Source organism: Nylanderia fulva, unplaced genomic scaffold, assembly GCF_048542155.1.
Source record: "Nylanderia fulva isolate GAGA-0341 unplaced genomic scaffold, ASM4854215v1 Scaffold22, whole genome shotgun sequence".
In the NCBI taxonomy this organism is placed as follows: domain Eukaryota; kingdom Metazoa; phylum Arthropoda; class Insecta; order Hymenoptera; family Formicidae; genus Nylanderia; species Nylanderia fulva.
This window is the reverse complement of record NW_028190285.1, coordinates 2363968-2390131: the sequence shown is the minus strand read 5'-3', so window position 1 is coordinate 2390131 and position 26164 is coordinate 2363968. Positions and strand designations below refer to the sequence as shown.

Below are 26164 nucleotides of genomic sequence, written 5' to 3'. Positions count from 1 at the left end.
CTATTTTTGCTTTGTGGAAGTTAAAATCAGTTTTTGTCCAACAGTTTTAAAACGTGACACAGCAAAATACGCAACATGTCTCTTCGTCCATCGCAAAACAAAAAAAAAAGATCAATCTCAAATTTGAATGTCATATGCTCCTATTCGCACATATACACTGATATCGCGCACAAAAAATTCAACACATTTCCGTCCTTCTGCCATGCGTTTACATAGTATGCACATGTACACAAAGCACACGATTTCTTTATTTCTCATAATCTTAATTTATGATCCCGATGCAAAGGCAACGTTTATTCTCATCAAAGATTATCCATGTCCTTTTTTTTTTTACAAAAGATTTATTTATTTGTAAAATTCAAATATTTTATCACACGTGTTCACTTAAATTGTTATATAAGTCTATACGAATATTATTTATTTATTATTCTTGTGCAATTTTTATCTTACGATCATGTAAACACGTCAAAAGGTCTAAAAATTCAAATTTGTATTAATAATTCACACTATATTAAAAAAAAAACAATTTTTCGATGCAACAACCAAAATATACACTGTGCGTTAAAGAAACGGATTCTTCGTCGTAATATTGACATGTCGGTATACTAGTATAGCCACACTCGACGACGTTGCAATTGCATTCGGGGAAATCGTTTCGGACAAAGCTCGAAGACGTACAATGCTGCAAACGGTGCGATTCGCGCTATCATCTCCGCGACGACGACGTCATTTCCTGTTCTCGGTAGTGAGGTCAATCGCGTTTAATCCCACAGGAGGGTCGCGAATAAGCACTCGCGCACCCTTTTCGGCAAGAGAGAAGGAGCGACAGCCACGTGTGAACAGTGCGCCGCGTGCCGCGCGACTGACGCCCGTCTCCTTCGAGGGCCCGCTCTGTGGCCCCTTCCCTTTCACACTGCACTTTCCCACTCCCAGAATCTATCCTTGTCCCGCTACCGATCAACTCGACGAGAAAAACAAAGAGAGAGAAACAAGAAAAAATTCTTCTGGAAAAGATGAATTTAAAAACCCAATTCTCTTTTCTTTTCATATCTATATTGCTTTATAGAAGCTGTCTATAAATATAAACTTCAATTTTCAATTGTCGCAAATAAATGGATTTTGCGCCAAATGTGTGTTGCTTCTTCCGAGGATTAAATAATTTATTTTATATTTATTTTATAAATAATTTATTTTATATTTGTCAGTAATCTGTTTAGCGCAATATATATATAGTTATTACTTGAAATATAAAATAAAATTTAAATAAAAAGTATTATTAAATAAGATTCATAATAATTATTAAACAGATAATTCATAATTATTCGTAATAGATTATCTTCAATATAGTTATTTGTGAAATGTACCTAATAATTCTCTCAATCATGTATTTATTTACTATTTACTTGTATCTATTCTGACATTATTAATTTATATCTATTGCATTGTTATTATTAAACATGTATCATTACATATTATCATATTTCTAGTTGCACAATAACCAGATAAAAACTAATTGTATTTATATAAGTATACCTATATATTTAGTAAACTTTAAAATTTGTACCTCTCAATCTTATGGAACTAATGATTTATTGACTTGGTATATTGAATTAATCACTTACGTTTTTTTATTATCATGTGAATTTTGAGGATAAATTATTAACATGAAATTTTTGAATTTTAACATTTAGACTAGTGCTCTCTCAAAAGTACGTCAGATCTCGAAATTATGCAGCTAATTTATATGCATGGTATCCCAGACTCATCAGCTGCCTTCTAATCTAAGTTTAGTTAAGCTGAGAAGAATGACATTTGTTCCAATGTTGAGGCATCGAAATTTAATGAATAATTTAAAGTTACAAAAATTGAAAAATTAAACGTATAACAAATTTCTTTATCATAAAAATCTCGAAAAATTGTATCTAAAAATTTTGAGAATTTTATTTAGAAATATAATATCGAAAATTAAATTAAAAAAACAACGCTTTTATCGAGAAAATTATAGTCGAATAAAAAGCGGCGAATATAGGACGTCATATATAATTATCAGAATCATATACAGAAAAGAATTGCGCTGCAAAAGTTGAATGGTTTTTCAGCGCGGTTTTTCAATTCTACAGCTTTTGAAAATAATTATGGCTTTTGTGAATAACGAAATCTAGGTTGAGTACTAAATATTATTAAAATTAATCAAATTCAAAGAAAAGCATGTACGAATAAAACTATACCCGCACACACATATATCCCTTTTGACGATCTTTCAAGAATTTCCGTTTTTTTTTCCGCGTCGTGTCTTTTTTCATACTTACATATTAGAAAAAAAAAACATTTACAAGTTCGAAGTTTCCTGTATTTTAACTGTAAAAGTAATTTCGATGCAAAAATACTATCCTTCTATAAAACGGGATCCTTTTATATAATTCAAAAAAAAGGTAAAGAGAGACGGAAGAAATATCGGAGTATCCAGGGAGTAGAGTAAAGGAGCGGACTTATTCGTCACTTTTATCTCTCGATCTCTCTTGCAAAATTACGGTTCACACTGTCAAAGATTCCATTCTTCTCTTAGCCTTGCTTAATTTATTTCTTGTTGCTTTAAATACGTTAATATACATTAATATTAATTGTACAATCTTTTCTCACCTCCTATCTTGTATTTTTAAATTACACTGTAATTTGGATAATTCATTTTTGAAATTATAAATTTTCACAGATGTCTCTTTTTCAAAAAACTAGATAACTAGATTAAAAATATTACTATTATTGCACGTCAATATAAATTATTCCAATTTTTACCTTAAAACTTAATATTATTTAAAAATGTTATATATAAAGTGTATATACACAAATATATTATATAAATCATGAAAAAAATCCTTAAAAAATCCCGGGTACACTAATGTCCTCGTTCGTCCCTGTCTTTCACACACCCACTCAACAGAGGGCCCGACTTCGTGCGTTGGCGAACCGGGTATGCGGTGACACACACTGCCGGAATCGCACAGTGCACTCGAAAATGGTAAGAGCGATTTGTTAAATAGACAAGATAAACGATGTTCTCTCCCGTAACACGCGAGAATCGATCCTACTAAAATGGACGACCATGAAAATGCAAATATAGAATTACGTGTCCTCCTTCAAGACCGAGCGATTATTTGCTGGGTCGCCTGATGACGCTGAACAAAGAGTGTCACAGTGTAACGTCGTCCAGAAAATTCATAAAGTCGATGTGAAAAAAGATAAGTCTGTGGTGGATAAAATGCAGATGCAAATGAAAACATATAACTCTCTTTCTCTCTCGCTCACTTTATTGAGTCTACTCTTCTCGTTCCATTGAATTTATGCTTTTCAAATGCGGATCTCTCCATATCTTTCTAAACTTCCTATTTATATTCTTTCTTTTTACAATAGCCTGAAAATATGCCCTATTTTAAATGAAAAAAAAAATCGGGAAAGAATAGAGTCGTATACTTAAAATCAACATTTCAGTTATCGATAAGTAAATTTTTCTTTTAAAAGAAATTTATTTTTATTCTTCAAATATTTATTCCTTTATTTCATGCATTTATATTTTTTATTACAATCTAATTTGACCTAATTTTAAGTTTGACCATTTTAGTTAGAAAAAATTTTATATCACACAATTTGTGACGAGATATAGTCTTTTCAGAGAGAGAGATAAAAAAGACAATTTGAAAGACACACTAAAGTATGAAAGATACCCCGTTCGAAGAAAGCCGAATAAAAAATCTCTTGCACGATCGTGAATGTGACAAGGTTAAATTTAATATCGCACATCGCGACATTTTCCGTAATCCTGTCATATACAATAAGTATGCATGCATGTAATCTATATGTATGGCTTATGCGCGCGCAAATGTGTGTGCATCTTTCAAGGGATTCGTGGGGTTACATGAATTCAATGATGAACGAGCACTGAATGCACCTGATCCCCATTAACGATACTCACAGGACATCTTATCCTGCCCTCTTCCCCTGTGCCTTCTCGATCAATACAATAGTTGGGTAACTACAAGACGGAATTATTAACCTGACACGACATATTAATTAAAGCGGTCAATAGGAGTGATCTGAGTCTTCTATTGTATATTGTATATTAACTGCATATACATAATTATTTGAAATATTGAAAAATTTTCGTGTTCGGATTTTTTTTAATCCTTTAATGTAAAAACAATTTAAAATATTTAAGCTATAAATCTCTTATTATCATTTATATTTTTTATTTCTTAAAAAAAAATTACATAGGTACCTATATATAATATATAGATGACGAGAGAGAGCACATAAGAAATATAAATAGTATAATAATATAAAAAATATATCTTAAATTTTTATTTTTGCGTTAAATAAGATTTTTCAGAATAAATCATATGTATAATGTCAGTAGAACAATAATTTATCATAATTATTACATGTTAATTTATCCGAATTATAATTACTAACGCGAATAATCGTGATCTAATTTTGTTTAGTAATAATACAACAATATTATATTGTATATATATTTTACTAAAAAATATATTTTTTCAATATATAATTTATGATTTTATTAAATATTCCTATGATCTAAATAAAGATATTTATTAACTTATAAAGTTTTCAATATATTTTTTTATATTACTATCAAATTCTAATTACGGCTAAACTTATAAGGTGTGTGAAGCTAACATATATATCATTTCGTGAAAGATCATAAATAGGTCTGATGATGAAAATAATTAGAAATGTTTTTTTAAATTGGAAAGGCATTGTACATGTCCATACGAGAACTATGTCATAATAGAGAGTAGAATTCTCGAAACCAACAGTTCACTTCTATATTCAAACTAAGTTTTTCAAATAAAATATTTGTTTATAAAATTTTCAAATTATTCCTATCATCAGAACTCTTTAGAAAGATATGTACATTGTACATGCTCAGAAATATACCAAAATTATTTCATAATAAATAGAATTGTCGAAAATCGCGAACGACGTTTTACTTCGATATACTTATTCAAGTATAAAAGATTTGAATTTAATTTTAATTAATATTTTTTATTCTTAGAAGGCAAGACTCTTCTTAAAATTCTTGTAGAACTATAAATCTTTTAAATTTGAACAATTATTATTGATAAGGAAAATGTAGGGCAAAGTAATAGGCTGCGTGAAATTATAGTATATCGATTTGTTCTTAGCCATTTTCTTTGATTTAATTGCACAAACTATTTGTTTAAATTAATATCAAAAACTCTAGAACTAATGAAAATAAAGCTAGAATTCTTAATTATTTATTATTCCCACCTCTTAATTATTTCCACGAAATGAGACTCTTCACATATTCCTATTATCATTTATAGAAATGTTATAAAATAAATAATTTCTCACTCACCGATACATGCAGCAGCGGATTTTCAGTGCACAGCACATTGATCTGAAAATAAAATATTCAAATAATGTATATACATATGTATATGTGTGTATATACATAATGTGTATATGTATGAATGTTTATGCAAGTTTTAAAAATCTGGAAATGATTGAATATTTCATAAAGAATGCAGTTTAGAAAAAAATATTTTTATTTTACATACCTCACAGTTGACTCGCTGTTGCCCGATGCCTACCTGGGCCTCCTCCTCCTCTCTTGGTCCTTCGTAGCACTCACGACACTCACAAAAACACGAATAATTACGATCGCCCGACACTTTACACGGCACTCCCGACACGACGCGTGAATCGCACTGCAATCTGTAACAAATAAAATACACACACATATTAAAATCATTTTATTATTTCGCATTACAACATACACAATATAAATATGTAAGCTATAGAATTAACCATAAATATATCCACGTGTAATAAATGGCACTTATGTCAGATTAATTTCTTCAATAAAAACAAGAATAAGATTTTGAAATTCCCATTCATATCGGCCCAATTCTAAACGAAACTAAATGGACCGTTCGAAAGACAAGTTACGCAAAGTTGCGGTCGTCTGATAACCGCCCGATGATATCGGTCAATTAATTATGTATACAAAGCGCGTCGAACCCGAAACGCTCGCGTGGTATCATCTTTTAAAGCCCGATCATCGTATGTATATGTACAACGTGAGATGAATGGGACGGTTAAATCAACGGAGACCATGTGGGCCAATGACCAGCCGCTTCCCGCGAGATAAAAGTACACGTTGCAAGATAAGCCTCGCGACGGATTCATCCTGCCCAAGACGTGTGGGTGCTGCGCCGGAAGTGGATATGCCTCCCCCTGCTCTCAAATAGGGTGCCGCGACAATCAGCACGACACTGAGACTCCCGCGAAATAGCAAAACCTAAATTTAACCCTTTTATCTATCTTTTCTCAATAGTAAAATCAAAAAGCGTTTCCTACAAGATTAATTTCCCACGAGACGTCTGTTCTTTTTTTTTTTTTTTTTTTTTTTTTTTTAGATTAATCTAATAATTTGTTTTATCTTACATTTTTTACTTATTAGAATCTAATTTATAAATTAATTTAATATGTAGAAAAAATAAGATATACATAGATTTCTTTACACTCTTTTTCAACCCAATAATTATGAATTTTTTAATACCTAGATTTTATATAAATATATTGATATAAAAATTTTTTAAATGATTAAAAGTTAGTATTTTTTAAAATATTAACATAATAAAAGAAATTATTTAATCAATTGACATTTTCAATTTTGCAGTAGATGTATACAATTATATTATTTTAATTCATAATTCATATCTATTTATAATTATATATATAATATGATAAATATTTCTTCGAGGTGTAATTCCGGTGCAGCGATACGTAATAGCTAAATCAAAATGTCAAACGACAGAGCATTAAAATGCCATTCAATGATAAAGGAAAAAGAATTGAGATAATGAATAGGTCAGGCGAACAGCAACCGCCTTCGCGAACAATGACGAATTGCGCGCGGTAAAAAAAATGCATCGCCTGATGAGTGTATTAAATAAAGCAGGCGGATAAAAACATTGATACACACAGAAGTATCAAAGTGATTCACAAGCAGGCAGGCGCGACACACCGGAAGTCACTGATTGTTCTGAAGGGTGGTGAACTTCTGTCAAGGGTCAATCGCCTTTTTGCCAATTAAATGTGTGGCCCCGGCCCCCAGAAAGAATTTTAACGGCGAAAAAATTAGCGGATATAAATTTCAGACTACTCAAGCTAATTGAATTATATTCAATAAATAGCTCTAATCGAATAATTAAAAAATTTTGTTAAATAATGTTATTGTCTTGTTTTCTTTGCTTGACAATGTTTAATTAATAAATAATAAGTGATTGATTTTCATTGCACATTTAATATATTAGATATTATATAACTGAAATAAACAATAAAATATTTCCGAAATCTATCTATAAACAAAAATCAATTTGTTTATCTAAATTAGAGTTATCTATTTACAAACATCATAAAATAAAATAAGACTAAATAAATAAATGAATAATTAAACGATATTTTGTTCGATCAAAAGGCAAAGCGTAAAATGTTAATGATAATTTCATCCTGACAGCTTTACAATGAGATTGATATAATCATTATCTGCACATGAACGCGAAATGTATTTGTACAGCATCAATATTCTATAGCATGTAATGCTGTCTTTAATTATGAATATATACGTTAATACACGTTATATCCTGTGTAGTACATGAAGACATCAATTTGATTTAATAAACGAAATTATCGAAATGCAATATGTTTCCCGGAAAATATACCGCCTGCTCGTGAAAAAGGTAATTTAGCGATAAATTGAGAATTACGAGGTCATAAATGTCGCAAAAGATGGATTCTAGTTGTAAATTATGGTTCATAGAACGAAAGAGAACAGATTATAATTTACTAAACATTTTACATCAATAACAATTTCGCTAAAAATAAATACATTAATTTAAAATTGAACATATTTCGCAAAAGAAAATATCCATGCATGATTATTTATAATGCAAGATTTATTTTAAATAATTTAAAACTTAATTTTTCTCTAAAAAATTTGATTGCGCACAATCCCTTTTTCTCTACATTGAATAATTAATTTCATCACAAAATTAATTTTTTATTTATTAGTTTATTTATATTAAATATATGATATTGGTAAAGTGCAGATAATTGAAAAAACTAATTATGTAACTAAATTAAAATTTTATTCAATACAAAGAAAAAAGGATCGTTGCGTAATGGCCATGAATTATAAAATATAGATATTTTCATTTAGAAAATATATATACATATATGTATCAGTATATAAAATATAAAATAAACTTTATATAATTTTTCATAATTTTATTTAGTTTATTAAGACATATTTTTATACAGAAAATATATTTTTGAACAAGAAAGATATTAGTCTTTCCATTTCTAAAGAAATTTGATTAAAAATTGTTTTCTTTTTATCACTTTTTATAAAATATTTCATTTAATAATTTTAATCTTTGATTTATTTTAAAGAAACTTAAACTGATTGTAATACTTTAGCAAAATAAGTAAAACTTAATTGAAATAAAACAGATAAAATTTAATTTTTTCAATTCTAAAAAAAAATCACGAAAAATCTATCTATTTAAATGAAACTGAAAATTATTTTTTTGTTTTTAAAGAAAACGTTTCCCATAATCAAGAAATTTTGTTTTTATTAATTTTATTTAATATTTAAATTATTTATCAATATTAAAATTATTCATCTTTAAACATATAATTACAACTGTATAATTCTCAATAATATATTTCTGTTGAATAATATTCTTTGTTAAAAAATAAAATATTCTTTGTTTTTGTAATTTCCAATAATATATTTCTGTTGGATAATATTGAACACTTTCCAGCAAGCGACACAGACGATAGAATATCATTCTATCTTCTTTAAAGAAGATAGAACGGTACTGTGTCGTCCTTAAAGAGGCGAATGATACTCTGTGTCGTCTTTAAAGAGGCTAGACTGATATTGTGTTGTCTGTGTCGCTTGTGCTGGAAAACACCCATTCTCTCTAAATTAATGAAAGGAGTAAAATCTCGTGCTATCGATAAATTTACTCACCGGTTGCTGAATTGCTGTCGAATCGAACCGTCAATCGAAGAAATCTTTCAACTCGAAACGTATTGTCTTGTCCTTATGGCAGGCGGCGCAATTGGTTATGTTCTTCGATCGCGACGAGAAAAGTACTTCGCGAAGTGCGAGACACTTTTTGTACAGCACTCACGAGTTTTCTCGCCAAAGTGTTCGATCTCGTCCGACGAAAAACGCGAGAATGGCGACGACTATTTCCATTGCGGTCTGAAGTTTGTTCACTTCGCTGCGACACGAAACCAAACATGGCGATCTCTCGCTTATACCTTCATGCTGACTATACGACACGACGGTGTCCGACCACCGTTATTAATTCGACACACAACGATTCGTAATCCCGGGACACGGTACTTGGCGAAAGACGAGAGAACGCGGATGAGAAACTTTGTCGTGTAAGCCGGCACTTTGCAGTCGGAAACTTTGCGGTCGGAAACTTTGCATTCGCGACCGAACGTGATCGATCGTCCAACGTGCAACTCTGTCTCTCTGTTGTACACGTTCCGCGAAATTGTCCGACGACCGCGAATATCGCGCACGACGCGGAATCGCGGTAAACGCAACGCGGAAACGCGAAAATTGAGGGAGCACGCGATCCAAACACTGCTCCGACGCGCCGGCTACGAACTCCTGCGCAAGATGGATGCGCATAGAGTCGCCGCGATCACCGCGCCGACTCGCGTACTTTCCGCGGTCACATGACCACAGGTCACATGACCTATGGTCGCTTGAGTGCGAGCGACGCGCGCGCGAATTCTGAAAAATAAAATTACAAATAAATTATATTTAAATAAAGACTGAAAAAAATGTGTATAAGAAATATATCTAGATTACATAGTATAATACATATATTATTGTTAAAAAGAATTTCTTCTATCTTTTCTTTAAAGGCGATAAATAAATCGACATAAAATATTAGTCTTTTGGACCGATGGTTTAAATTAGCAGGGTTGCCGAACCCAAATATTTTTCATAAGCATGAATAATATTTGGTGTTGGCTGCCCTGTTGATTTTAACTATTGCTTCACGAACTTCATAAAATTGACTCTAAGAATTCGCGTTAAAAAATTACACACACACACATTTATAAATATATTTATATACACACATTTATACATATATTTGTACACACATATATTTATATATATTGGGTTATATATATACTGATACAAATAGCAGGATTATTTAATGTATACTTTAAGACTTTTATTTCGTGATTGTCATCGTATTTATTAATGCTTATCTTCGAAATTATTCTCATCGAGAAATTCATCAACTATAACCATCATTTTGCTATACACAAAAAACTCTCGACTTTAGCAGTATTAATTTCGAGATCTTTAGAAACACTAATATGATAAATACAATAAGAATATCAATCATATTCAAGTTATAATGCTTATGTGTTTATCTCGTCGAGAAATTCATCAATTATAATGACGCCATCATTTTGCCATATACGAAAAACTCGACTTTGGCAATATTGATTTCGATGTCCTTAGAAACACTGATAAATACAATAAGAATATCAATCGTATTCAAGTTATAATGTTTATGTGTCTTCGAAATTATTCTCGTCGAGAAATTCATCAACTACAATGACGCTATCATTTTGCCATACACAAAAAACTCTCGACTTTAGCAATATTGATTTCGAGGTCTTTCGAAACACTAATGATAAATACAATACCCAATACAATCAGAATATCAATCGTATTCAAGTTATATATAACGTATAAAACGTTTAAGCGAATATTAATGAACAAAAACTACTTACGTCAAGCAGAATCGAAATTGTTCAATGCTCGCAGATCGGCCGCTGGACGTTAAATGAGAATTTGATTGAGAGGGTCGATAATATAGATCTTTTATTTGTCGACCAGCTAGGAATAACGCGCGACATATGAATACGAATGCAAATTCAAACTTGTAAAAATAAAATTGGAAAAACTTCTGCATCAAGATCCGTCTCTTTATATAAAAATCAGTATTATTAAATAAAAAATAATATATCTACGTTACAAAATAAATGAAGAAATGTATCTTCGATATATTTAAACAATGTTTATATATAAGCATAGAGTGCGTGTGTGTGTCTATTCTTCATCTTCTTCTTATTGGCCAATTAGATTTCCTAGTGGAATTTGTCTATAGTTCTCTATTTCTCTAGTATCTTTTTGTTGCGTGTTTCTATGTAAGAAGCATAGATCAAATAAATATATAGATAGCGTCACTCGCTATTTTAATCGCGCGTGACTTCAGTGTGGATGTTGAAAAGAGAGCGTCTTATCTTTTGTTAATTTTTAATCCTAGAGAGAGACAAACTAGCATCTCTTCCTAATCGGACACTTGATCAAGGAAGTGCGCTTCTACATTTTATTACGATTACGATAAGAAGAATCTCTCTAGAACGAGAAGAGTGTCGGAATCGAAATAAAGAAGACGCGTGTAAGGTGTAAGCCTCGGTAAGTGTTAATTGTTAATTGTTATAACATTGTCGAGTGGACGAAAAGAGGTTGGTTCTATTTCTACGCGCGTTCGATTCGTAACTCGCTGTTTTAATTTAAAGTATGTATATTATGTACATAAATAACAAATAAATCGATATTTTAATGTGTCAATATTAGAATATTTTGTAGCATTTATCGCATATTTTTGCGCGAGTACACAATTATTATACATTATCTCATTTGAGGTACTTTTCATTCTGTCGTGTATATATATTTGCACGCGCACGAGAAGAGATATTTAAGATAAATTTTTTAACAAATTAAAAATTTTTTACTTTTGATATTTAGAAATTATATGCTGTAAATTATTCGCTGTATAAATGTTGAAAGATGGTTATTATTTAATTTTTTATTAAATTAATCATTTACATTGAATAATTCTATATGCAAACATAATTTGATTACACATTTTATAAATGGAAATTATATATATGTATAATTTTCTCTAGCTTTTCTCTCTCGATTCCTTGTTGCAATTAATTTCAATAAAGATAAATCTAAAAGACGATTAAATTTACGATCGACACTTGCGTTTTTTTTTTTTGCTTTATTTTTTATTTTATATTATACGTATAAAAAAGAGAGCAATAAAAATGGTGGATGAGGGTAAAACGTAGTGCGCTGCAAAATGCTATCGAAGCGGTCGAACTCTCTGATGTCTTATCGGATGGTCGTTAACCCGAGTGTACTCACCGTTTCCTTCCTTCCACCTTTCTTCTTCCGTACGCGATTCTCTTCCGCAATCGTCCATTGATAGTCCCTCAGGGCATAGATATTCCTTGGATATTGATGACAAACCAAGAATGAGAAGTTACAGAAAAATCATTTCAGTCGCGAGAAAATTTATTCGAATTTTTTATCACGCGACACACATACATAAGAAAAATTTTTTAAAATTAGGTAGGTGTTATTTTTTGAACTTTTTGATTAATATAATTACACAAGTTTCTCTCTCTTAGATTAATATTTTTTTATCGTCAATATGTGACAAGTGAATGAAATAATAATTAACTCAGGAAAGACCTCTATTTTTCGATATACTTTCAATACAGCAAAATTGATTTAGTTTACAGTACGTATATTAGAGATTTTCTGTACTAGCAGTGTATATCTAAACACCTATAGTCTAAATAACGTTATTATAAATATTATTTTATATTATGTTTAAATACATTTCCTATTTTACATATTGTTTTATTTTATACTTATCTTTTCCTTTCTACAATAGATAGGAAAGATAGGTAGAATATTTTGTAACAGATATGAGAACTCACGAACAATAAGAGTATCTGTTACAGTATTAATTTTTAAAAATGTACAGCACGTATGAGGACATGTGATAGCGATAATCACATGTGTAATGTGAGACAAACAATGACGGTTCTACCTAAAATGAAGATATAACGACAGATGTGTAGGAAGATATATAGAGATGTTCCAATTTCAAAGTAAAATCAAAAGAAAATTTTTAGTAGAGAATTTATTCAAAATATATAATTTATGATTTATATTTAGTTTCTTTAGATTAATATTTCTTTTCAAAAACTTAATTGTAATTACGTACTAGAAATATATCGTAAAATAAAATAAAATAAATTCTTGATATTATTTTCCAAATATTCCAGAACTTCAAATAATAACTATAAATAATTAAAATATTTTCGAATAATGATTTAATATAAAAAATTCATAAAATAAAAATAATTAATTAATAATAATGATTACCTGATTTATATATGTATATTATAATAATCCTTCTCTATATTCCATATTAAAAAAATTTTGTATCTTTAGTCAAAATATTTTTATTAATCTGATAATAAATCATCAGAGATTTCTTTTGTTAATACATTCTTATTTTGCTACAATAAACGCATTCTTCAAAATTTATATTATTTAAAATTATATTACACATGTAGACAATTAATATATAATAATATATTTGTAGAACTTTAACAGTTTTTGTGTACACGTTTATTTTAATAATTTATTACAGTAATAATGAAAATAAATTTATTCTACTAATAAATTAAAATAATTTATCAAACTTTATGATAATTTTACATAATAAATATTGGAAATTATAGATATTTGCAAGATTTATAATATTGAAAGAGCTAATTATTTTTCTCAAATATATTTTGACAAAGATAGCATATTTTGAATCTTTAATTTCATTAAACACCCTTGTTTACCTGTGCTGAATTTTCTTGACAATGACAATGTCGATAGCGAGAGAGAGAGAGAGAATACGAGGGTACGAGGAAACGAGGAGGAGCGAGATTTTCGGGTCGGCTTCCTGCGGACCTCCGCTCTGCTCGGCGACGAGCGAAGCGGAGTAGTCACGCTCGGCGAGCCCGAGGCTCAGGCTCGAGTGTTTTACACGCTGACAGTTCGCAGTCTCCGGGTTTAAATGCGTGGATTTGAATTCTCGGTGCTTCTCGCTATGACTTAAACAAAAAGAGAAGATGTAATGTGCAATCTAAATTAATGGCGATTGACGCGAATGCGATTCATCTTGAATTATTAAGCGAAATAACTGTTTCCGTCCGTCTTTATATATGTAACTCTAACTTTTGTATCAATTACAGTGATCTAAATCTTTTTCCTTATTATTTTCATCTATTAATAAGATAATTCTAGTTATATAGAAAATAATTAAATTGAATTTAAAAGACATTAGTGCGAATTAATGGAAAAGAACTTTTTCATTTGACAAGCTAATTGTAAGTGTTAGAATCGAGTAAATTCAAACAAGACACAAAGATAGAGAACAAAGAATAAAATTAAAATTATGTTTAAAACGTGTTCAATAGTAAAACATTTAAAAATGAGAATCAGGTAAAGAAGATTTATGAGAAATAAAAAAGGCAATGTGCGAGGAAGCGTGATATAAAAAAGAGAAAGAAATTTGCGAATGGTATCACATATTTTTGCAAGAGATTTTTCTCATGTTTTCTTTAAATACGTATAATTAAAATTACTTTATGTATAATTAAAAATGCGTATAATTGTTCAGGTAAATTGAGAGATGACTGATGCTGCTCCAATTTTCGGCAACTCTTCATCGGATGCTGTGACTGGATTCACGATGGAGCGCGGCGATCACTACAAGGTTTGTTGTTCCTATTCAATAATATTTCTCTATTTTCGCGATTTATGGATCGCAAAATAAATAATACGATTAATTAAAAACTTATTGATGAGAAATTCACAGTTGTTCGATTGACAGATGTATATGACGGCTGATAATTAATTATAATACATTCTTGATATCTCTGATATATGCATGAAAAGCATTTGCATTCGCGTTCTGTTTATTTTGCTGCAATTATCTTGGATAAAATGTGATATAATTAGTGAAATATAATGTTTATCCATCTGATTAACCATACATCAATAAATAATGATGGATCTTTCCATTTTAATCATATTGATCTCATATCTTTTCTTTATCAAACTTCTGATGTACAGACGAAAAGTATTCGACGATAAATTTAACGAATCTTAAATTACGATCACAAATATTTTTTCTACTTCAAAATAACGATGTGCATTCGTATGAATTATCTTCTCGTGCAAGAGATAGAGATTATGACAATTAATCGCGGATTTTCCTGTTTTTTTTGGCGCGTCTCGCTTTTGCAATTTAAAAATCTGTCTCTCTATTTTTCCGCTGGTGAACAATAAATTCACAACAATTTGTCGGCAATCCGTTCTAAAATTTCGGCCGAAAAGCCGTAATTCCGGTGGCCGGACGATACTTCATTTTCCAGACGTCGTCCAATGCAATTTCCTGCATGCCTTAAGCGCAGAAAATCGATCGACACATCTCTCGATTATAAAGCTATACATTTAAAATATTTATTTCACGAGCAATTTATCTTCATAAAATTTAATAGAGACTAAAACAAAAAATATTACGCAGAGATCTAGATTTTCATTCTACTTTAATCTTTATTTTTTCCAATTTAATTTTTACATGCGATATTTAAGAAATTTTCGAAGAATTGCATAAGATAATCTGACCTACCCTGTAGCGGTAGAATATTAGCATCGTTATATCATTACTGCTCCATTTTCATCTCTCGTAATTGCGCCTCTTACACTTCACCGCGCTCGAGATATGAATATATCGGTCTTAATAAATTCAACCATGCGGCGAGTGTTACGAAAATGCGCACGCGAGAAATGCCCGTTAGGATCATCTATTTTAAAGTCTTATGACTTTCGCAGATCAATTATCTCGCATATGAAATTGGGTCTATGAATTATCTATGCTCGCGCGAATCGAGAGAAATCGGAAGAAAAACGAGGTCGCGATTAGAAACTTTATTGACAGCTATAGAATTTAAGAATAGATAATGTCAAATATTGAGAGACTTGTCAGCAGTTATATTATATTTAGAATTTATATACATTAGAAATTATTTATATTTAATGTAATATCTCTAAAGTAATACATCTATACAATTTAGTGATATTTAATTCGCAACGTTATGAATTTAATAATTGTTAATAATATGGTTGATAATAATGGTATTATGCCTATGCTCTTTCATATTAATTATTATTAATTACACGACACAACTTTAATTATGAATCATTAATTTTAATATTCCTTCTTTGTCCAAAAGTGATGAATGTTTCGCATAGCGCGTTTTCTTGATTCAGGTAATTAATCATAAATAAAATGACTGAGATAAATTTCCTCGGACAAAAAAATCTCTCGGGTGACAAAATTTCGGAATTTTCGAAGGTGGCGAAATAGTGGTTATCGGTGACTATATATTATTACCGGGTGTTAAAGTTCAGACCTCAACAATGGTGTCTATTCGAGGAATTAGGGACACCAGTGCCGTAGTGGATCTGTAGTACATACGACACGAGGAAACGATTTGATGCTTTGGGAAGGGAAGTCTGCTCTCGTAGGAGGGCACGGTGCCAGGAAGCCGATATTGCAGCGAACGAGACCCCGTGGAATGTGTGTGTGTATGTGGGGTGCGACCGGCTCATTGCCCGACAGTTAGCTTTCGTCGAAAGGTCATGCGAAACTAATCATCCGACCAGAAAGATTCTTTCATTGAAACAGGGCCAACTAATTTCAAAAAGTGGAATTTAAAGTTCACTTCTTGACGAAAAATAATTTGGTCTCCATATTCGACAGCTCTTTCCACATTTCTGAATCTATGATACTTTATATACACATAATTTAATGGATATCAATTTTATTAGACGTATTATTCTTAAATTCTAGCTGTCAACATATATTCTTAAATAACACGATCGCGTATAGTCCAAATTCTGAATTTTCGAATTTTTGAAATTTCACAGATAAGTTGCTCGATTAGATTTTAATTCTTAAAATTCTTTTTCTGATTTTTTTAATAATAAAATATAAGTAATTTTTTTTATTTGTGATGTGTAACTGTTCTAATAACTTACTCAAATTTCCAGTTTTTTGAAACAATTTTAGAAACAAAAAACACAGTACAACTCTTTGAATACGATTTTCGGAATAAACTGCAAAACTCGCGATTCTACCAAAGAGCACTTCTTAGAATCTCTTCAGATGAAAGAACAAATGCCAGAAGACCGGTCTTCCTTTCTTTGTAGGTGTAGAATAAAAATAAGAAAAAAATAAGTAGTCACAAGGCGGCTCACGAACAACTTTTATCCTATCTTTGAACAGGAAATAGAAATAATTGCTAAGCAAATTGCATACTTATTGTCTTTAGACATGCATTAACATTTTTATTTCAAATAATCTTGAAAAAAATGACGTAAGAAATATAAATTAGCGATTAAGAAAACTTAACGCATGTACACGTATGTCTTTAGATTACATACATACATTATAGATAGATGTTTAAAATAAATAATTTACATATATTCCATAATAAAAATTAGCAATAATATATATATACGCACTTGTATTAATTGTAAATTAAATTTCCAATTTTTAATTACATTTGATTTGTAAAATTTCCTTCAGCTAAAAGTGCATATTATTTAATCATATCAGTATCTGAGGAGGAAAGACAAAACAATTTCGATTACTCCAATTTCTGTCAAAATGTCAAATAATTGCATAATGATAAAATCAATCTTCTCGCTTTATATATATATATATAATATATACGCACTTGTATTAATTGTAAATTAAATTTCCAATTTTTAATTACATTTGATTTGTAAAATTTCCTTCAGCTGAAAGTGCATATTATTTAATCATATCAGTATCTGAGGAGGAAAGACAAAACAATTTCGATTACTCCAATTTCTGTCAAAATGTCAAATAATTGCATAATGATAAAATCAATCTTCTCGCTTTATGCTCCGATGCGATAATAACGTCGTAATAAGATCTTTACCGTGTTTATTTAATATTGGATTTTCTGTGTCATCAGACATATAAAGATTATCTCAAAACGATGCAAAAATACAAAAGACTTTCTTATCAGATGCGCGATTTCGCTGATCCCATATCAAAGGATATTCGATGCTATTTGTATCAGTCGGCTGCAGTCAGTTACCGCGATTAGTCGATTCGGATAATCGGTCGTATCACAAACGTAAGTGTGCATACTGATTGTATGATATATATATATATATATATATATATATATATATATTGGCGTGAATACTTTAACGTTTACGAGGAAAATTTTTGAAAAATATTTTCGGAGAGAATCGCGTAATACTTACACAGTGACAAGTCATAACTATTCATTGTGAAGAAAGGGGGTCATAACCATTCGCGTCGTGACTATTCGTCATATCATAGAGAAATAGGCAATGAAAGATAATACAGCTGACAGTTATATAGCATTTGACACGGCGTAAGGTTAAACGATAAGCGTAAGGGTTATTCTCCGTGTTAAATAAATTTGTAAAAAAATAGTAGTTTTATGTCATATCAGGTCGAGCTTTGTGTGTACGCTTTCGTAATACATTATTTGCGATTCTCATTTTCATTTATTATTATAGAAAATGACGTGAGTGAATACCACGCGATCCTAAAAATAGCTGACTAATCGCGAGAATATTGACACATTTTAATTATTATTGATTAATATTGTGACTTGTATAACAAAAGACTTCCAATAATATTTTAATTGGTGTAAATTGTGTTCTTTATATTTTGAAAAAGATCATTAAGTTATTATTAAATTCTTCTTAATTATATCTTATAATTACATAATTAATTATATACATTCTATAAATTTATTACATATTCTATTATATAATTATCATTAAATTTTCGTATCAAATATTAATTCTATAACGTGTAATTTTATGGCACTCTGTAGACACTGTGTGTTTCATGAAAATTATATTAGTAAATTAGTTTATTTTTTTTAAATAACTGTAAAATATACAGTGTCAAACTTACTGTAAAATATACAGTGTCACATTTAAATTGTTCAATGTTAAAGTAGCATATAAATTCAAAAATGTGCAACTCTTTTTTTATCAAAAAAAACATAGTGTTTAATCGTAATAAAATTAAATTTAAATTTTTCAAATATAAAGTATCAAATAAAATTCACAAAAACAGTTCAGTAATATTTAATTAAAATAATATCATTTACCGATTCTTACGAAAAAAATTGCTTTAAATAAGAGCTTTTCTGTAATTTTTCCTACAGAATATATTCATAAAATTACATCATTTTTTCAACATTTCGATTTTTTGTAATGTTGAATGTGAATCTTAAAATATTCCAAATTATACGAATGCAGGTGTTGATTCGTCTGTTTAGGAGTGCCGCAAAAGTATGTGGCATTTAATTTTCTTGTTAATTGGCTCCGCATTTGCCGGCGAGTCCGGACCGGAGTCGCCAACAGATTTTTCCGAAGCAACGATCAAGATCGAGGCACCGTTGCCTTACGAGGATGCATTTCCGACTCCACTTCCTGGTATGCTGTATCCCAGAGAAAGTGAATCCCGCGAGGTAAATCTTGCATGATATGACATACTCTGATCTTTTAACGTAGCACGAATCTGATGAATAATTAATTCACGGTTTTACAAATCATCATACATATAATAAAAAGGAATCTGATATCTATTTAATATTCATTATAAAAGCCTTTAATGTGTTTGCGAACTCAAATTCAAATTATTATACTTATTAAATCTGTGATTAAATATTTCTTAATTTTTAATCAAAATTCCAAATTAATTATATATCAGAATAACAATACGAAAAACATTAATATAATAGAAATTAATAAATATTAATTGTGTGTGTTAATATAATCTTATATTGTCACAATTTTACATCAATTGATATAATTTTATATTGTCTTGATTATAATTTTCTGTATTTAATAAGATTCTGTATTTAATAAGATTTTTATATGAGAACGTAACAAAGAGCACATCGCATTTTATTTATTTCTTTGTTCTTTTTTTTGCAGGTAAGATCGCTCGATGGATTATGGGATTTTATCGTGTCACCCGAAGGAGATGCGCTAAAGGGTTTCAGAGAGAGATGGTATACCTTGAATGAGCTATCGAAGGTATCGTAATCTAGTGTAAAATAATAATGAACAAACGAATGCACAAAAATTGTAATTACTTTAAATTTAAAAATGTAAAAATTAATTAATTCTTATAAATGTTAGAAAGCCCGATTTTCTTACATCTCCTAAATTTGTCAAAAATTCATAATTGTTAAAAAACACGATTAAACTATAATTAAAAAAGTGGATACATCTACGAAGAAAGAAAAGAATGGGAAATTATCTAATAATTTCTTTAGAATTATATAGAATTATAGTAAAATAATTTTGTGTAAAATTTTAGATTATTATTTGCCTTATTTTATGCCATTATTATTCTTGACACACTAAACGTAATGTTGAATATTCAATGTTTGCTCGGTTCTGTTCGCATTGCAAGAATGTCACGTATCTTTTATAATCTCGCATAATTACACGTTGTTTGTCATTACTCTCATCATTAGATCTGTTCGTGTAAGATTTGACCGGGTTTGCAGGTCGGTGAAATAATAAAGATGCCGGTACCCTCATCCTACAATGACATCACGACATCACGGAATCTCAGGGACCATGTCGGCGCCGTATGGTACCAGAGAACCTTCTTCGTGCCCTCATCTTGGCGGGACCAGCGGGTTTTTATCAGATTTGGCTCGGTCAACTATCTCGCTCAAGTGGTAAACACTCTTTATATGAATCTTTTATCTCCAAAGCGAAGTAAAATGCGACAATCGTTATTAATTTGAAAACATATAAAAATAAGAAAGTAAAAAAAATATTTCAAAATCTGTCATATATAAATATTTATTTTTTGCAACTAAAAATAAGAGTATATATTGATTGAACTATACAATTAAAAATTTATATATCTAATATAATAATTTCTACAAAAATATTATAACATTTGAAAGCATGCGTTTAAGTTGCAAGGTATTTTGATGCGATTGATATAAGTAGTTTTATATGCATATATATAATTAGTGGATAAACGGCGACTTGGCGACCAATCACGAAATGGGTCATCTGCCCTTCGAAGCAGATATCTCATCATACTTGACCTTCGGTGGAGAGAATCGCATTACTGTAGCTGTGGATAATACTTTATTACAAACGAGCGTACCTCAGGGAAAAATCGTGGAGATGAGCTCTGACAATGGCACTATACATATGCAGACGTATACATTCGATTTCTTCAACTATGCGGGTATACACAGGTAAGATATCGTACAATTTAAAATCAAAACATCATCTATCTTCAACTCTTTATTCGTTTTAAACAAATCTGACAATTCTGACATCTTAATGCAATCGTGATTACGATAAATAAAAATCAACATGACAAATAAAAATCTTTTTATAAATCTAATTAATACTATTTCTTTTATTTTTAAATATTGTTTTGATATTAAATTCATAAATTTTCAATCCATTTATTTTTCCTAAACTTGTCAAAAGAGATAGATAGGCAGATTAAAAAGAGATTAAAAAGAGATAAAAAGAGACATTAAAAAAACCTCGCTCAATTATCAAATTAAATCTCAAATTGAATCTCTGAAAAGGAAGGAAATCAATTTAAAATTAGGTTCACCGATTATCAGATAAAAATACCCAACATATATAATCACGTTCCTTTGCTATTGCATTGCGAAGGGTTTTTCAAGCTCTCTGAACCGATGCGTGAATTTCACTCACACCACAAATAAATCTCTATCAAAGGCTTTGTGGTAAAACTAGAATATCCGATGCGTTACGAGACAAGAATCGAGGTTACATGTTCAGGAGATTCTCACTATTCGATAAAAAAAGGTCTCGGTTCTATAACGTAGAAAAATAGAGATGCAATTTGATTATTCTGGTCACAGTACAATAATTTAACATAATTGCAATTACAATGATTTATACGAGTCCTAATTGATAAAGAATCATAAATAAAGTGTATAAAAATTTATTTATAATATTCATATTGAATATATGTATCTATAAAAATATTTTCAAATTTATTTTATTTATTAGATTTAAGCATTAATTGATAATTAAATATATTTCATATTATTTCTTGTAATCATTAAGTAAAGTATCAATTTATCACTTCTAAATCAATTTTCATTAAATAATACAAATTTAAAACAATTCTGTTTGTCTACATATTTATATTGATGTTTCGCGTTTGAAATTTTGCGTTTACTAAATCGAAGTTCTACTGTACACCGTGTGTATCACACTTTGGGACACTTTGCGAAGATCCGTTTTACTGTACACCGCGCCGCGCGTCTACGTCGAGGACATCACGGTGAGAACGGGCTTGATCGGCGACATGGGAATTGTCAAATATATTATACAACCAGCCGGATTACGCGAGGGAGAGATACCAATCTGCTGGGTTACCCTGCACGACGCTGAACAGACTTTGGCCATTAAGGAACCTGTCTATGGCCTGTCCGGCACCCTGAAAGTCCCGTTCGCCAGACTTTGGTGGCCCAGAGGCATGGATTCCAAACCAGGGTACTTGTACACTTTGGAGGTACTTCAATTCTTAATTACTATATTATCCCAAAATTACAAATGCCTTAATATCTTTTAATAGCAAAATTAATTTCAAATTAAAAAAATGTTAACAAAAAGATAACTTTATATAAATGTTAATTTTACATGAACTATTATATGATTAAAATATGTTAACTTGTTCTATAAATTATTAAAAGATCTTAAGATTTGTTTATCAAAACGACGTGGTTTTTTTCAGGTGAGGCTGTCAGTGATAAATGCCACCAAACCGGACATCTACCGATTACCGATTGGCATCAGGACTCTTATGTGGACCAACACGAGTCTCTTATTAAATGATCGACCAGTGTACATGCGTGGTTTTGGTAGGCACGAGGATTCTGCAATCAGAGGACGTGGCTTTGACCTTGTCACCGCTGTTAGGGATCACGAATTGCTCCAATGGATCGGAGCCAATGCCTACAGAACTAGTCATTATCCTTATAGCGACGAGGTCCTCGACATGGCTGATAGGTATCGACAATTTTCTCTAGGATTGTCTGATATTCCGAGAAATTTATCATACACTTTTAATCTCTCATTTCTCTTTCATATATTTGTAATCTATTTTATTTTACTAAATTTTTAAAATTTTACTTTATTAAATTCTATTTTGAAGATTGGGTTTCCTCGTAATCGACGAGTGTCCTTCCGTCGATACGGAAAACTTTTCGCCATCGTTGCTCTCCCGCCATAAAGATTCGCTCTCGGAACTCATCCGTAGAGACAAAAATCGACCCTCCGTGATCATGTGGTCTCTGGCCAATGAGCCGAGGACCCAGCTGCCTCAGGCCGAGGAATATTTCAAACAGGTTGCCCATCATGCCAAAGCAATCGATCCCACTAGGCCGATCACTATTGCTTTGGCTCGTGGAGTGCAGGTAACGTAAATAAAAAAATGATTGCTCCCTGACTTTGATACATCTATGGTATAAAATCTTCCTTTAACAGTCTCTTAATAATTTTCTAATTTTCAATATTAAACATTTTCACATGTAACTAAATTATGAATTAAAATTACATTTTTGTGTTTGTATATGTTTATCTAATTAATTGTTCCATGAAAAATTTTTTTCAGATTTTATCACAATTATTTACAAGTCGTATAAATTATTAATAGATTTTGTAAATTTTAGGAAGACAAAGCTGGTCAGTTTCTCGACGTGATTAGTTTCAATCGTTACAATGCCTGGTATAGCAACGCCGGCAGAATGGACATGATCACCGACAGAGTTCATGGAGAAGCTGAAGCTTGGTATAGGAAATATAATAAACCGGTACTTATGTCTGAATACGGAGCTGATACTATGCCGGGTTTGCACGAGGTAAAATTTTTCTTAAATTTTCTTAAATCGTTAAAAAAAGCTATTTTATATATTTACACATCTTATATGTTTCAATAGAATAAAAATAAAAAAACTGTAGAAAGAAATAAAAAGAACTTTTTAACACATAAAAATAAAATCGTAGTATAGAAAACAAAAAATGACATAAAAGAAAATAATATAGAAAATATAAAGTAATTTTGCCTGAAAAGTTTTCATTATAGCATTGTAATTATTTCTTTAAGCTTGTATTAATTCTTTGCAGCTACCGGAATACGTATGGAGCGAGGAGTATCAGAAGGAGCTGCTTTCCAAACACTTCGAAGCCTTCGATCGATTGCGACATCAAGGCTATTTTATCGGTGAATTTATCTGGAACTTCGCCGATTTCCGCACGGCACAAAGTGAGTATTGAATAAAATCATATATATATATATATATATATATATATATATATATATATATATAGAGAGAGAGAGAGAGAGAGAGAGAGAGAGAGTTAATTAATTTATTATTTTTACTAATTCATCTTTTTGATATTAATATTATTGTGAAAATTTATTATACAGTTTATAAGATTCTGTGCAAATTTCTTATCGCGATTTCTATGCATAATTATAGTAAAAAACAAACATATACTTTTTAACTAATAGCCTTCTTTAATAATTTATAGAAAATATTATTAAAAGAAACGTAAATGTGTCTTAAAAGTTTCGGAAGAATTGGCTCGTGAAATGATTTTTATTAATTATGTCCGTCAATTTATATAGCGTATACTAGAGTGGGCGGCAATAAAAAGGGGATCTTTACGAGGGACAGACAGCCAAAAATGGCAGCCCATCATGTTAGGAGAAGATATCACGCCCTCGCAGTCGAAGTGGATGGTGCGCAGATATCGGAGGATGTGGAGGATTATTACATTTCGTCCTATTATTCTTCACATTCCGAGCTTTGACTGATTTAAAAAAAAAAAACAAAAAAAGAAAATAAAGGCACAATATTTTGGAGTGCGAAAATCGCTTTGCATAAAGTCTTAATTGACTCTTGAAAAATAAAATCGTGTTTTGTTTTGTATGTCGATAGATTTTGCACTGATAACTTAACATATAGAATTCACTTAATATATAATCTATCATAAAATCATTTCACGATAAATACTTTATTTGTCTAACATTTGTTTGAAAAACAAAAAATTGATATCATTGCCTGATTATCTAGATTTAGAATCTATAAACTTTTATATACATATAGAACTTTGTGTACTCTTATTATATATATTTTAAATGAAAAGCAGAATCATCTCAACGTTTTTATACAATTCACAGTATGAAAATATATTTACAGATCGAAGAAGTAGTACGTCCTTTTAATAGAAACTCACAACCTCACTCATAATAATATGTAGAACTTACTCAGCATGGTTTATCATCATCTGGCGGTTCCACAATCTTTAAACACGCATCAGCCATCTCCACAAATAAAGGTAACTTCATCGCTGATGCTATTGCACCAGTAGGATTCGGATTGTTGAGAACTGCCTTCATAGCATTACGCAGATCAGGATGTTTGAGGAATTCTTTCAGTTCTGTGCTATTCTGCAACTGTTGCAGTTTTTCCACAGGTACAGTGTCTTCTGTTGGAAACTTATATTCTCGTTCATATTTACGTTCTTCTTCGGATTTCTCAGGTAACTTGAGAGGTTCGCAGTTGTGATTTTTATGCTCCTTGCAACACATTACAGAACAACTGGAAAACAACATGAACTAATGTTAATAAAATTTTAATTAAAATTTATATAAAAAAAGGAAACCGAAAAAAATACTTTTAATTATTTATTTTATTTTATAATAAATTAACACAATTTTCTAACATATTTTTATTATGAATTTCCAATACTGCATTCAATAATATGATAATTTTTAATATAATAAATATAATACATAACCAAAAAGAACCTCCTGAGATATCTGCAAATAATTATACTTACTAAGGTTCTTTGCATGTCGGACATTTGTAAGGTGCACCTTCCTTTTCACAGATACAACATTTCTTATTTGTCATGACTTAATGACTGTTATAAATAGACTAATTTTCAAAGCGCACAAGTGTTACAGATTTGTTTACATCATGTGAGCACACGACTCGCGTCATAGACATATAAAATGCATAG

At 30.4% G+C, this 26164-nt stretch overlaps 3 protein-coding genes across 6 annotated transcripts in view; 1 reads left to right on the top strand and 2 right to left on the bottom strand.

Moving 5' to 3' along the window:
• Window positions 1-12368, bottom strand: part of LOC146723214 (uncharacterized) — a 17645-nt gene extending 5277 nt beyond the window's left edge. The window contains exons 1-5 of the mRNA XM_085482924.1: window positions 12311-12368; window positions 10885-10990; window positions 9731-9862; window positions 5595-5751; window positions 5393-5434 (exon numbers count right to left, since the gene is read on the bottom strand). Coding sequence (XP_085339050.1) covers window positions 5393-5434; window positions 5595-5751; window positions 9731-9862; window positions 10885-10990; window positions 12311-12368 — 495 coding nt within the window. The remainder of the gene's footprint in view (window positions 1-5392; window positions 5435-5594; window positions 5752-9730; window positions 9863-10884; window positions 10991-12310) is intronic.
• Window positions 11420-25002, top strand: LOC114932767 (beta-glucuronidase). 4 transcript variants are annotated; one of them, XM_029305139.2, is made up of 12 exons: window positions 11420-11572; window positions 14637-14732; window positions 19384-19575; window positions 20045-20146; window positions 20626-20802; window positions 21107-21339; window positions 22367-22646; window positions 22869-23143; window positions 23289-23550; window positions 23806-23994; window positions 24260-24398; window positions 24765-25002. In XM_029305139.2, the coding sequence occupies exons 2-12, from the start codon at window positions 14649-14651 to the stop codon at window positions 24947-24949; spliced, it is 2118 nt and encodes a 705-aa protein (XP_029160972.1). In that variant the 5' UTR covers window positions 11420-11572; window positions 14637-14648; the 3' UTR covers window positions 24950-25002. The 4 variants fall into 4 exon arrangements, with proteins under 4 accessions (XP_029160972.1, XP_029160973.1, XP_029160974.1 ...); XM_029305140.2 differs by lacking the exon at window positions 11420-11572 and adding an exon at window positions 13959-14087; XM_029305141.2 differs by lacking the exon at window positions 11420-11572 and adding an exon at window positions 14098-14343.
• LOC114932771 (zinc finger HIT domain-containing protein 3) lies at window positions 24489-26164 on the bottom strand. Its single transcript, XM_029305145.2, has 2 exons — window positions 25982-26164; window positions 24489-25740 (listed from the first exon to the last, which is right to left on the bottom strand). Exons 1-2 carry the CDS (start codon window positions 26053-26055, stop codon window positions 25407-25409), a joined length of 408 nt encoding a protein of 135 aa, XP_029160978.1. The 5' UTR covers window positions 26056-26164; the 3' UTR covers window positions 24489-25406.

What these genes read in the sequence shown, in the direction of transcription:
- LOC114932767 (XM_029305139.2), top strand. Translation starts at nt 14,649, where the DNA reads ATGACTGATGCTGCTCCAATTTTCGGCAACTCTTCATCGGATGCTGTG. An exon ending in AACTATGCGGGTATACACAG is followed by an intron (nt 21,340 to 22,366) that starts GTAAGATATCGT and finishes CACTTTGCGAAG; the next exon opens with ATCCGTTTTACTGTACACCG. An exon ending in GTCCTCGACATGGCTGATAG is followed by an intron (nt 23,144 to 23,288) that starts GTATCGACAATT and finishes TCTATTTTGAAG; the next exon opens with ATTGGGTTTCCTCGTAATCG.
- LOC114932771 (XM_029305145.2), bottom strand. Translation starts at nt 26,055, where the DNA reads ATGACAAATAAGAAATGTTGTATCTGTGAAAAGGAAGGTGCACCTTAC. An exon ending in CCGACATGCAAAGAACCTTA is followed by an intron (nt 25,741 to 25,981) that starts GTAAGTATAATT and finishes GTTGTTTTCCAG; the next exon opens with TTGTTCTGTAATGTGTTGCA.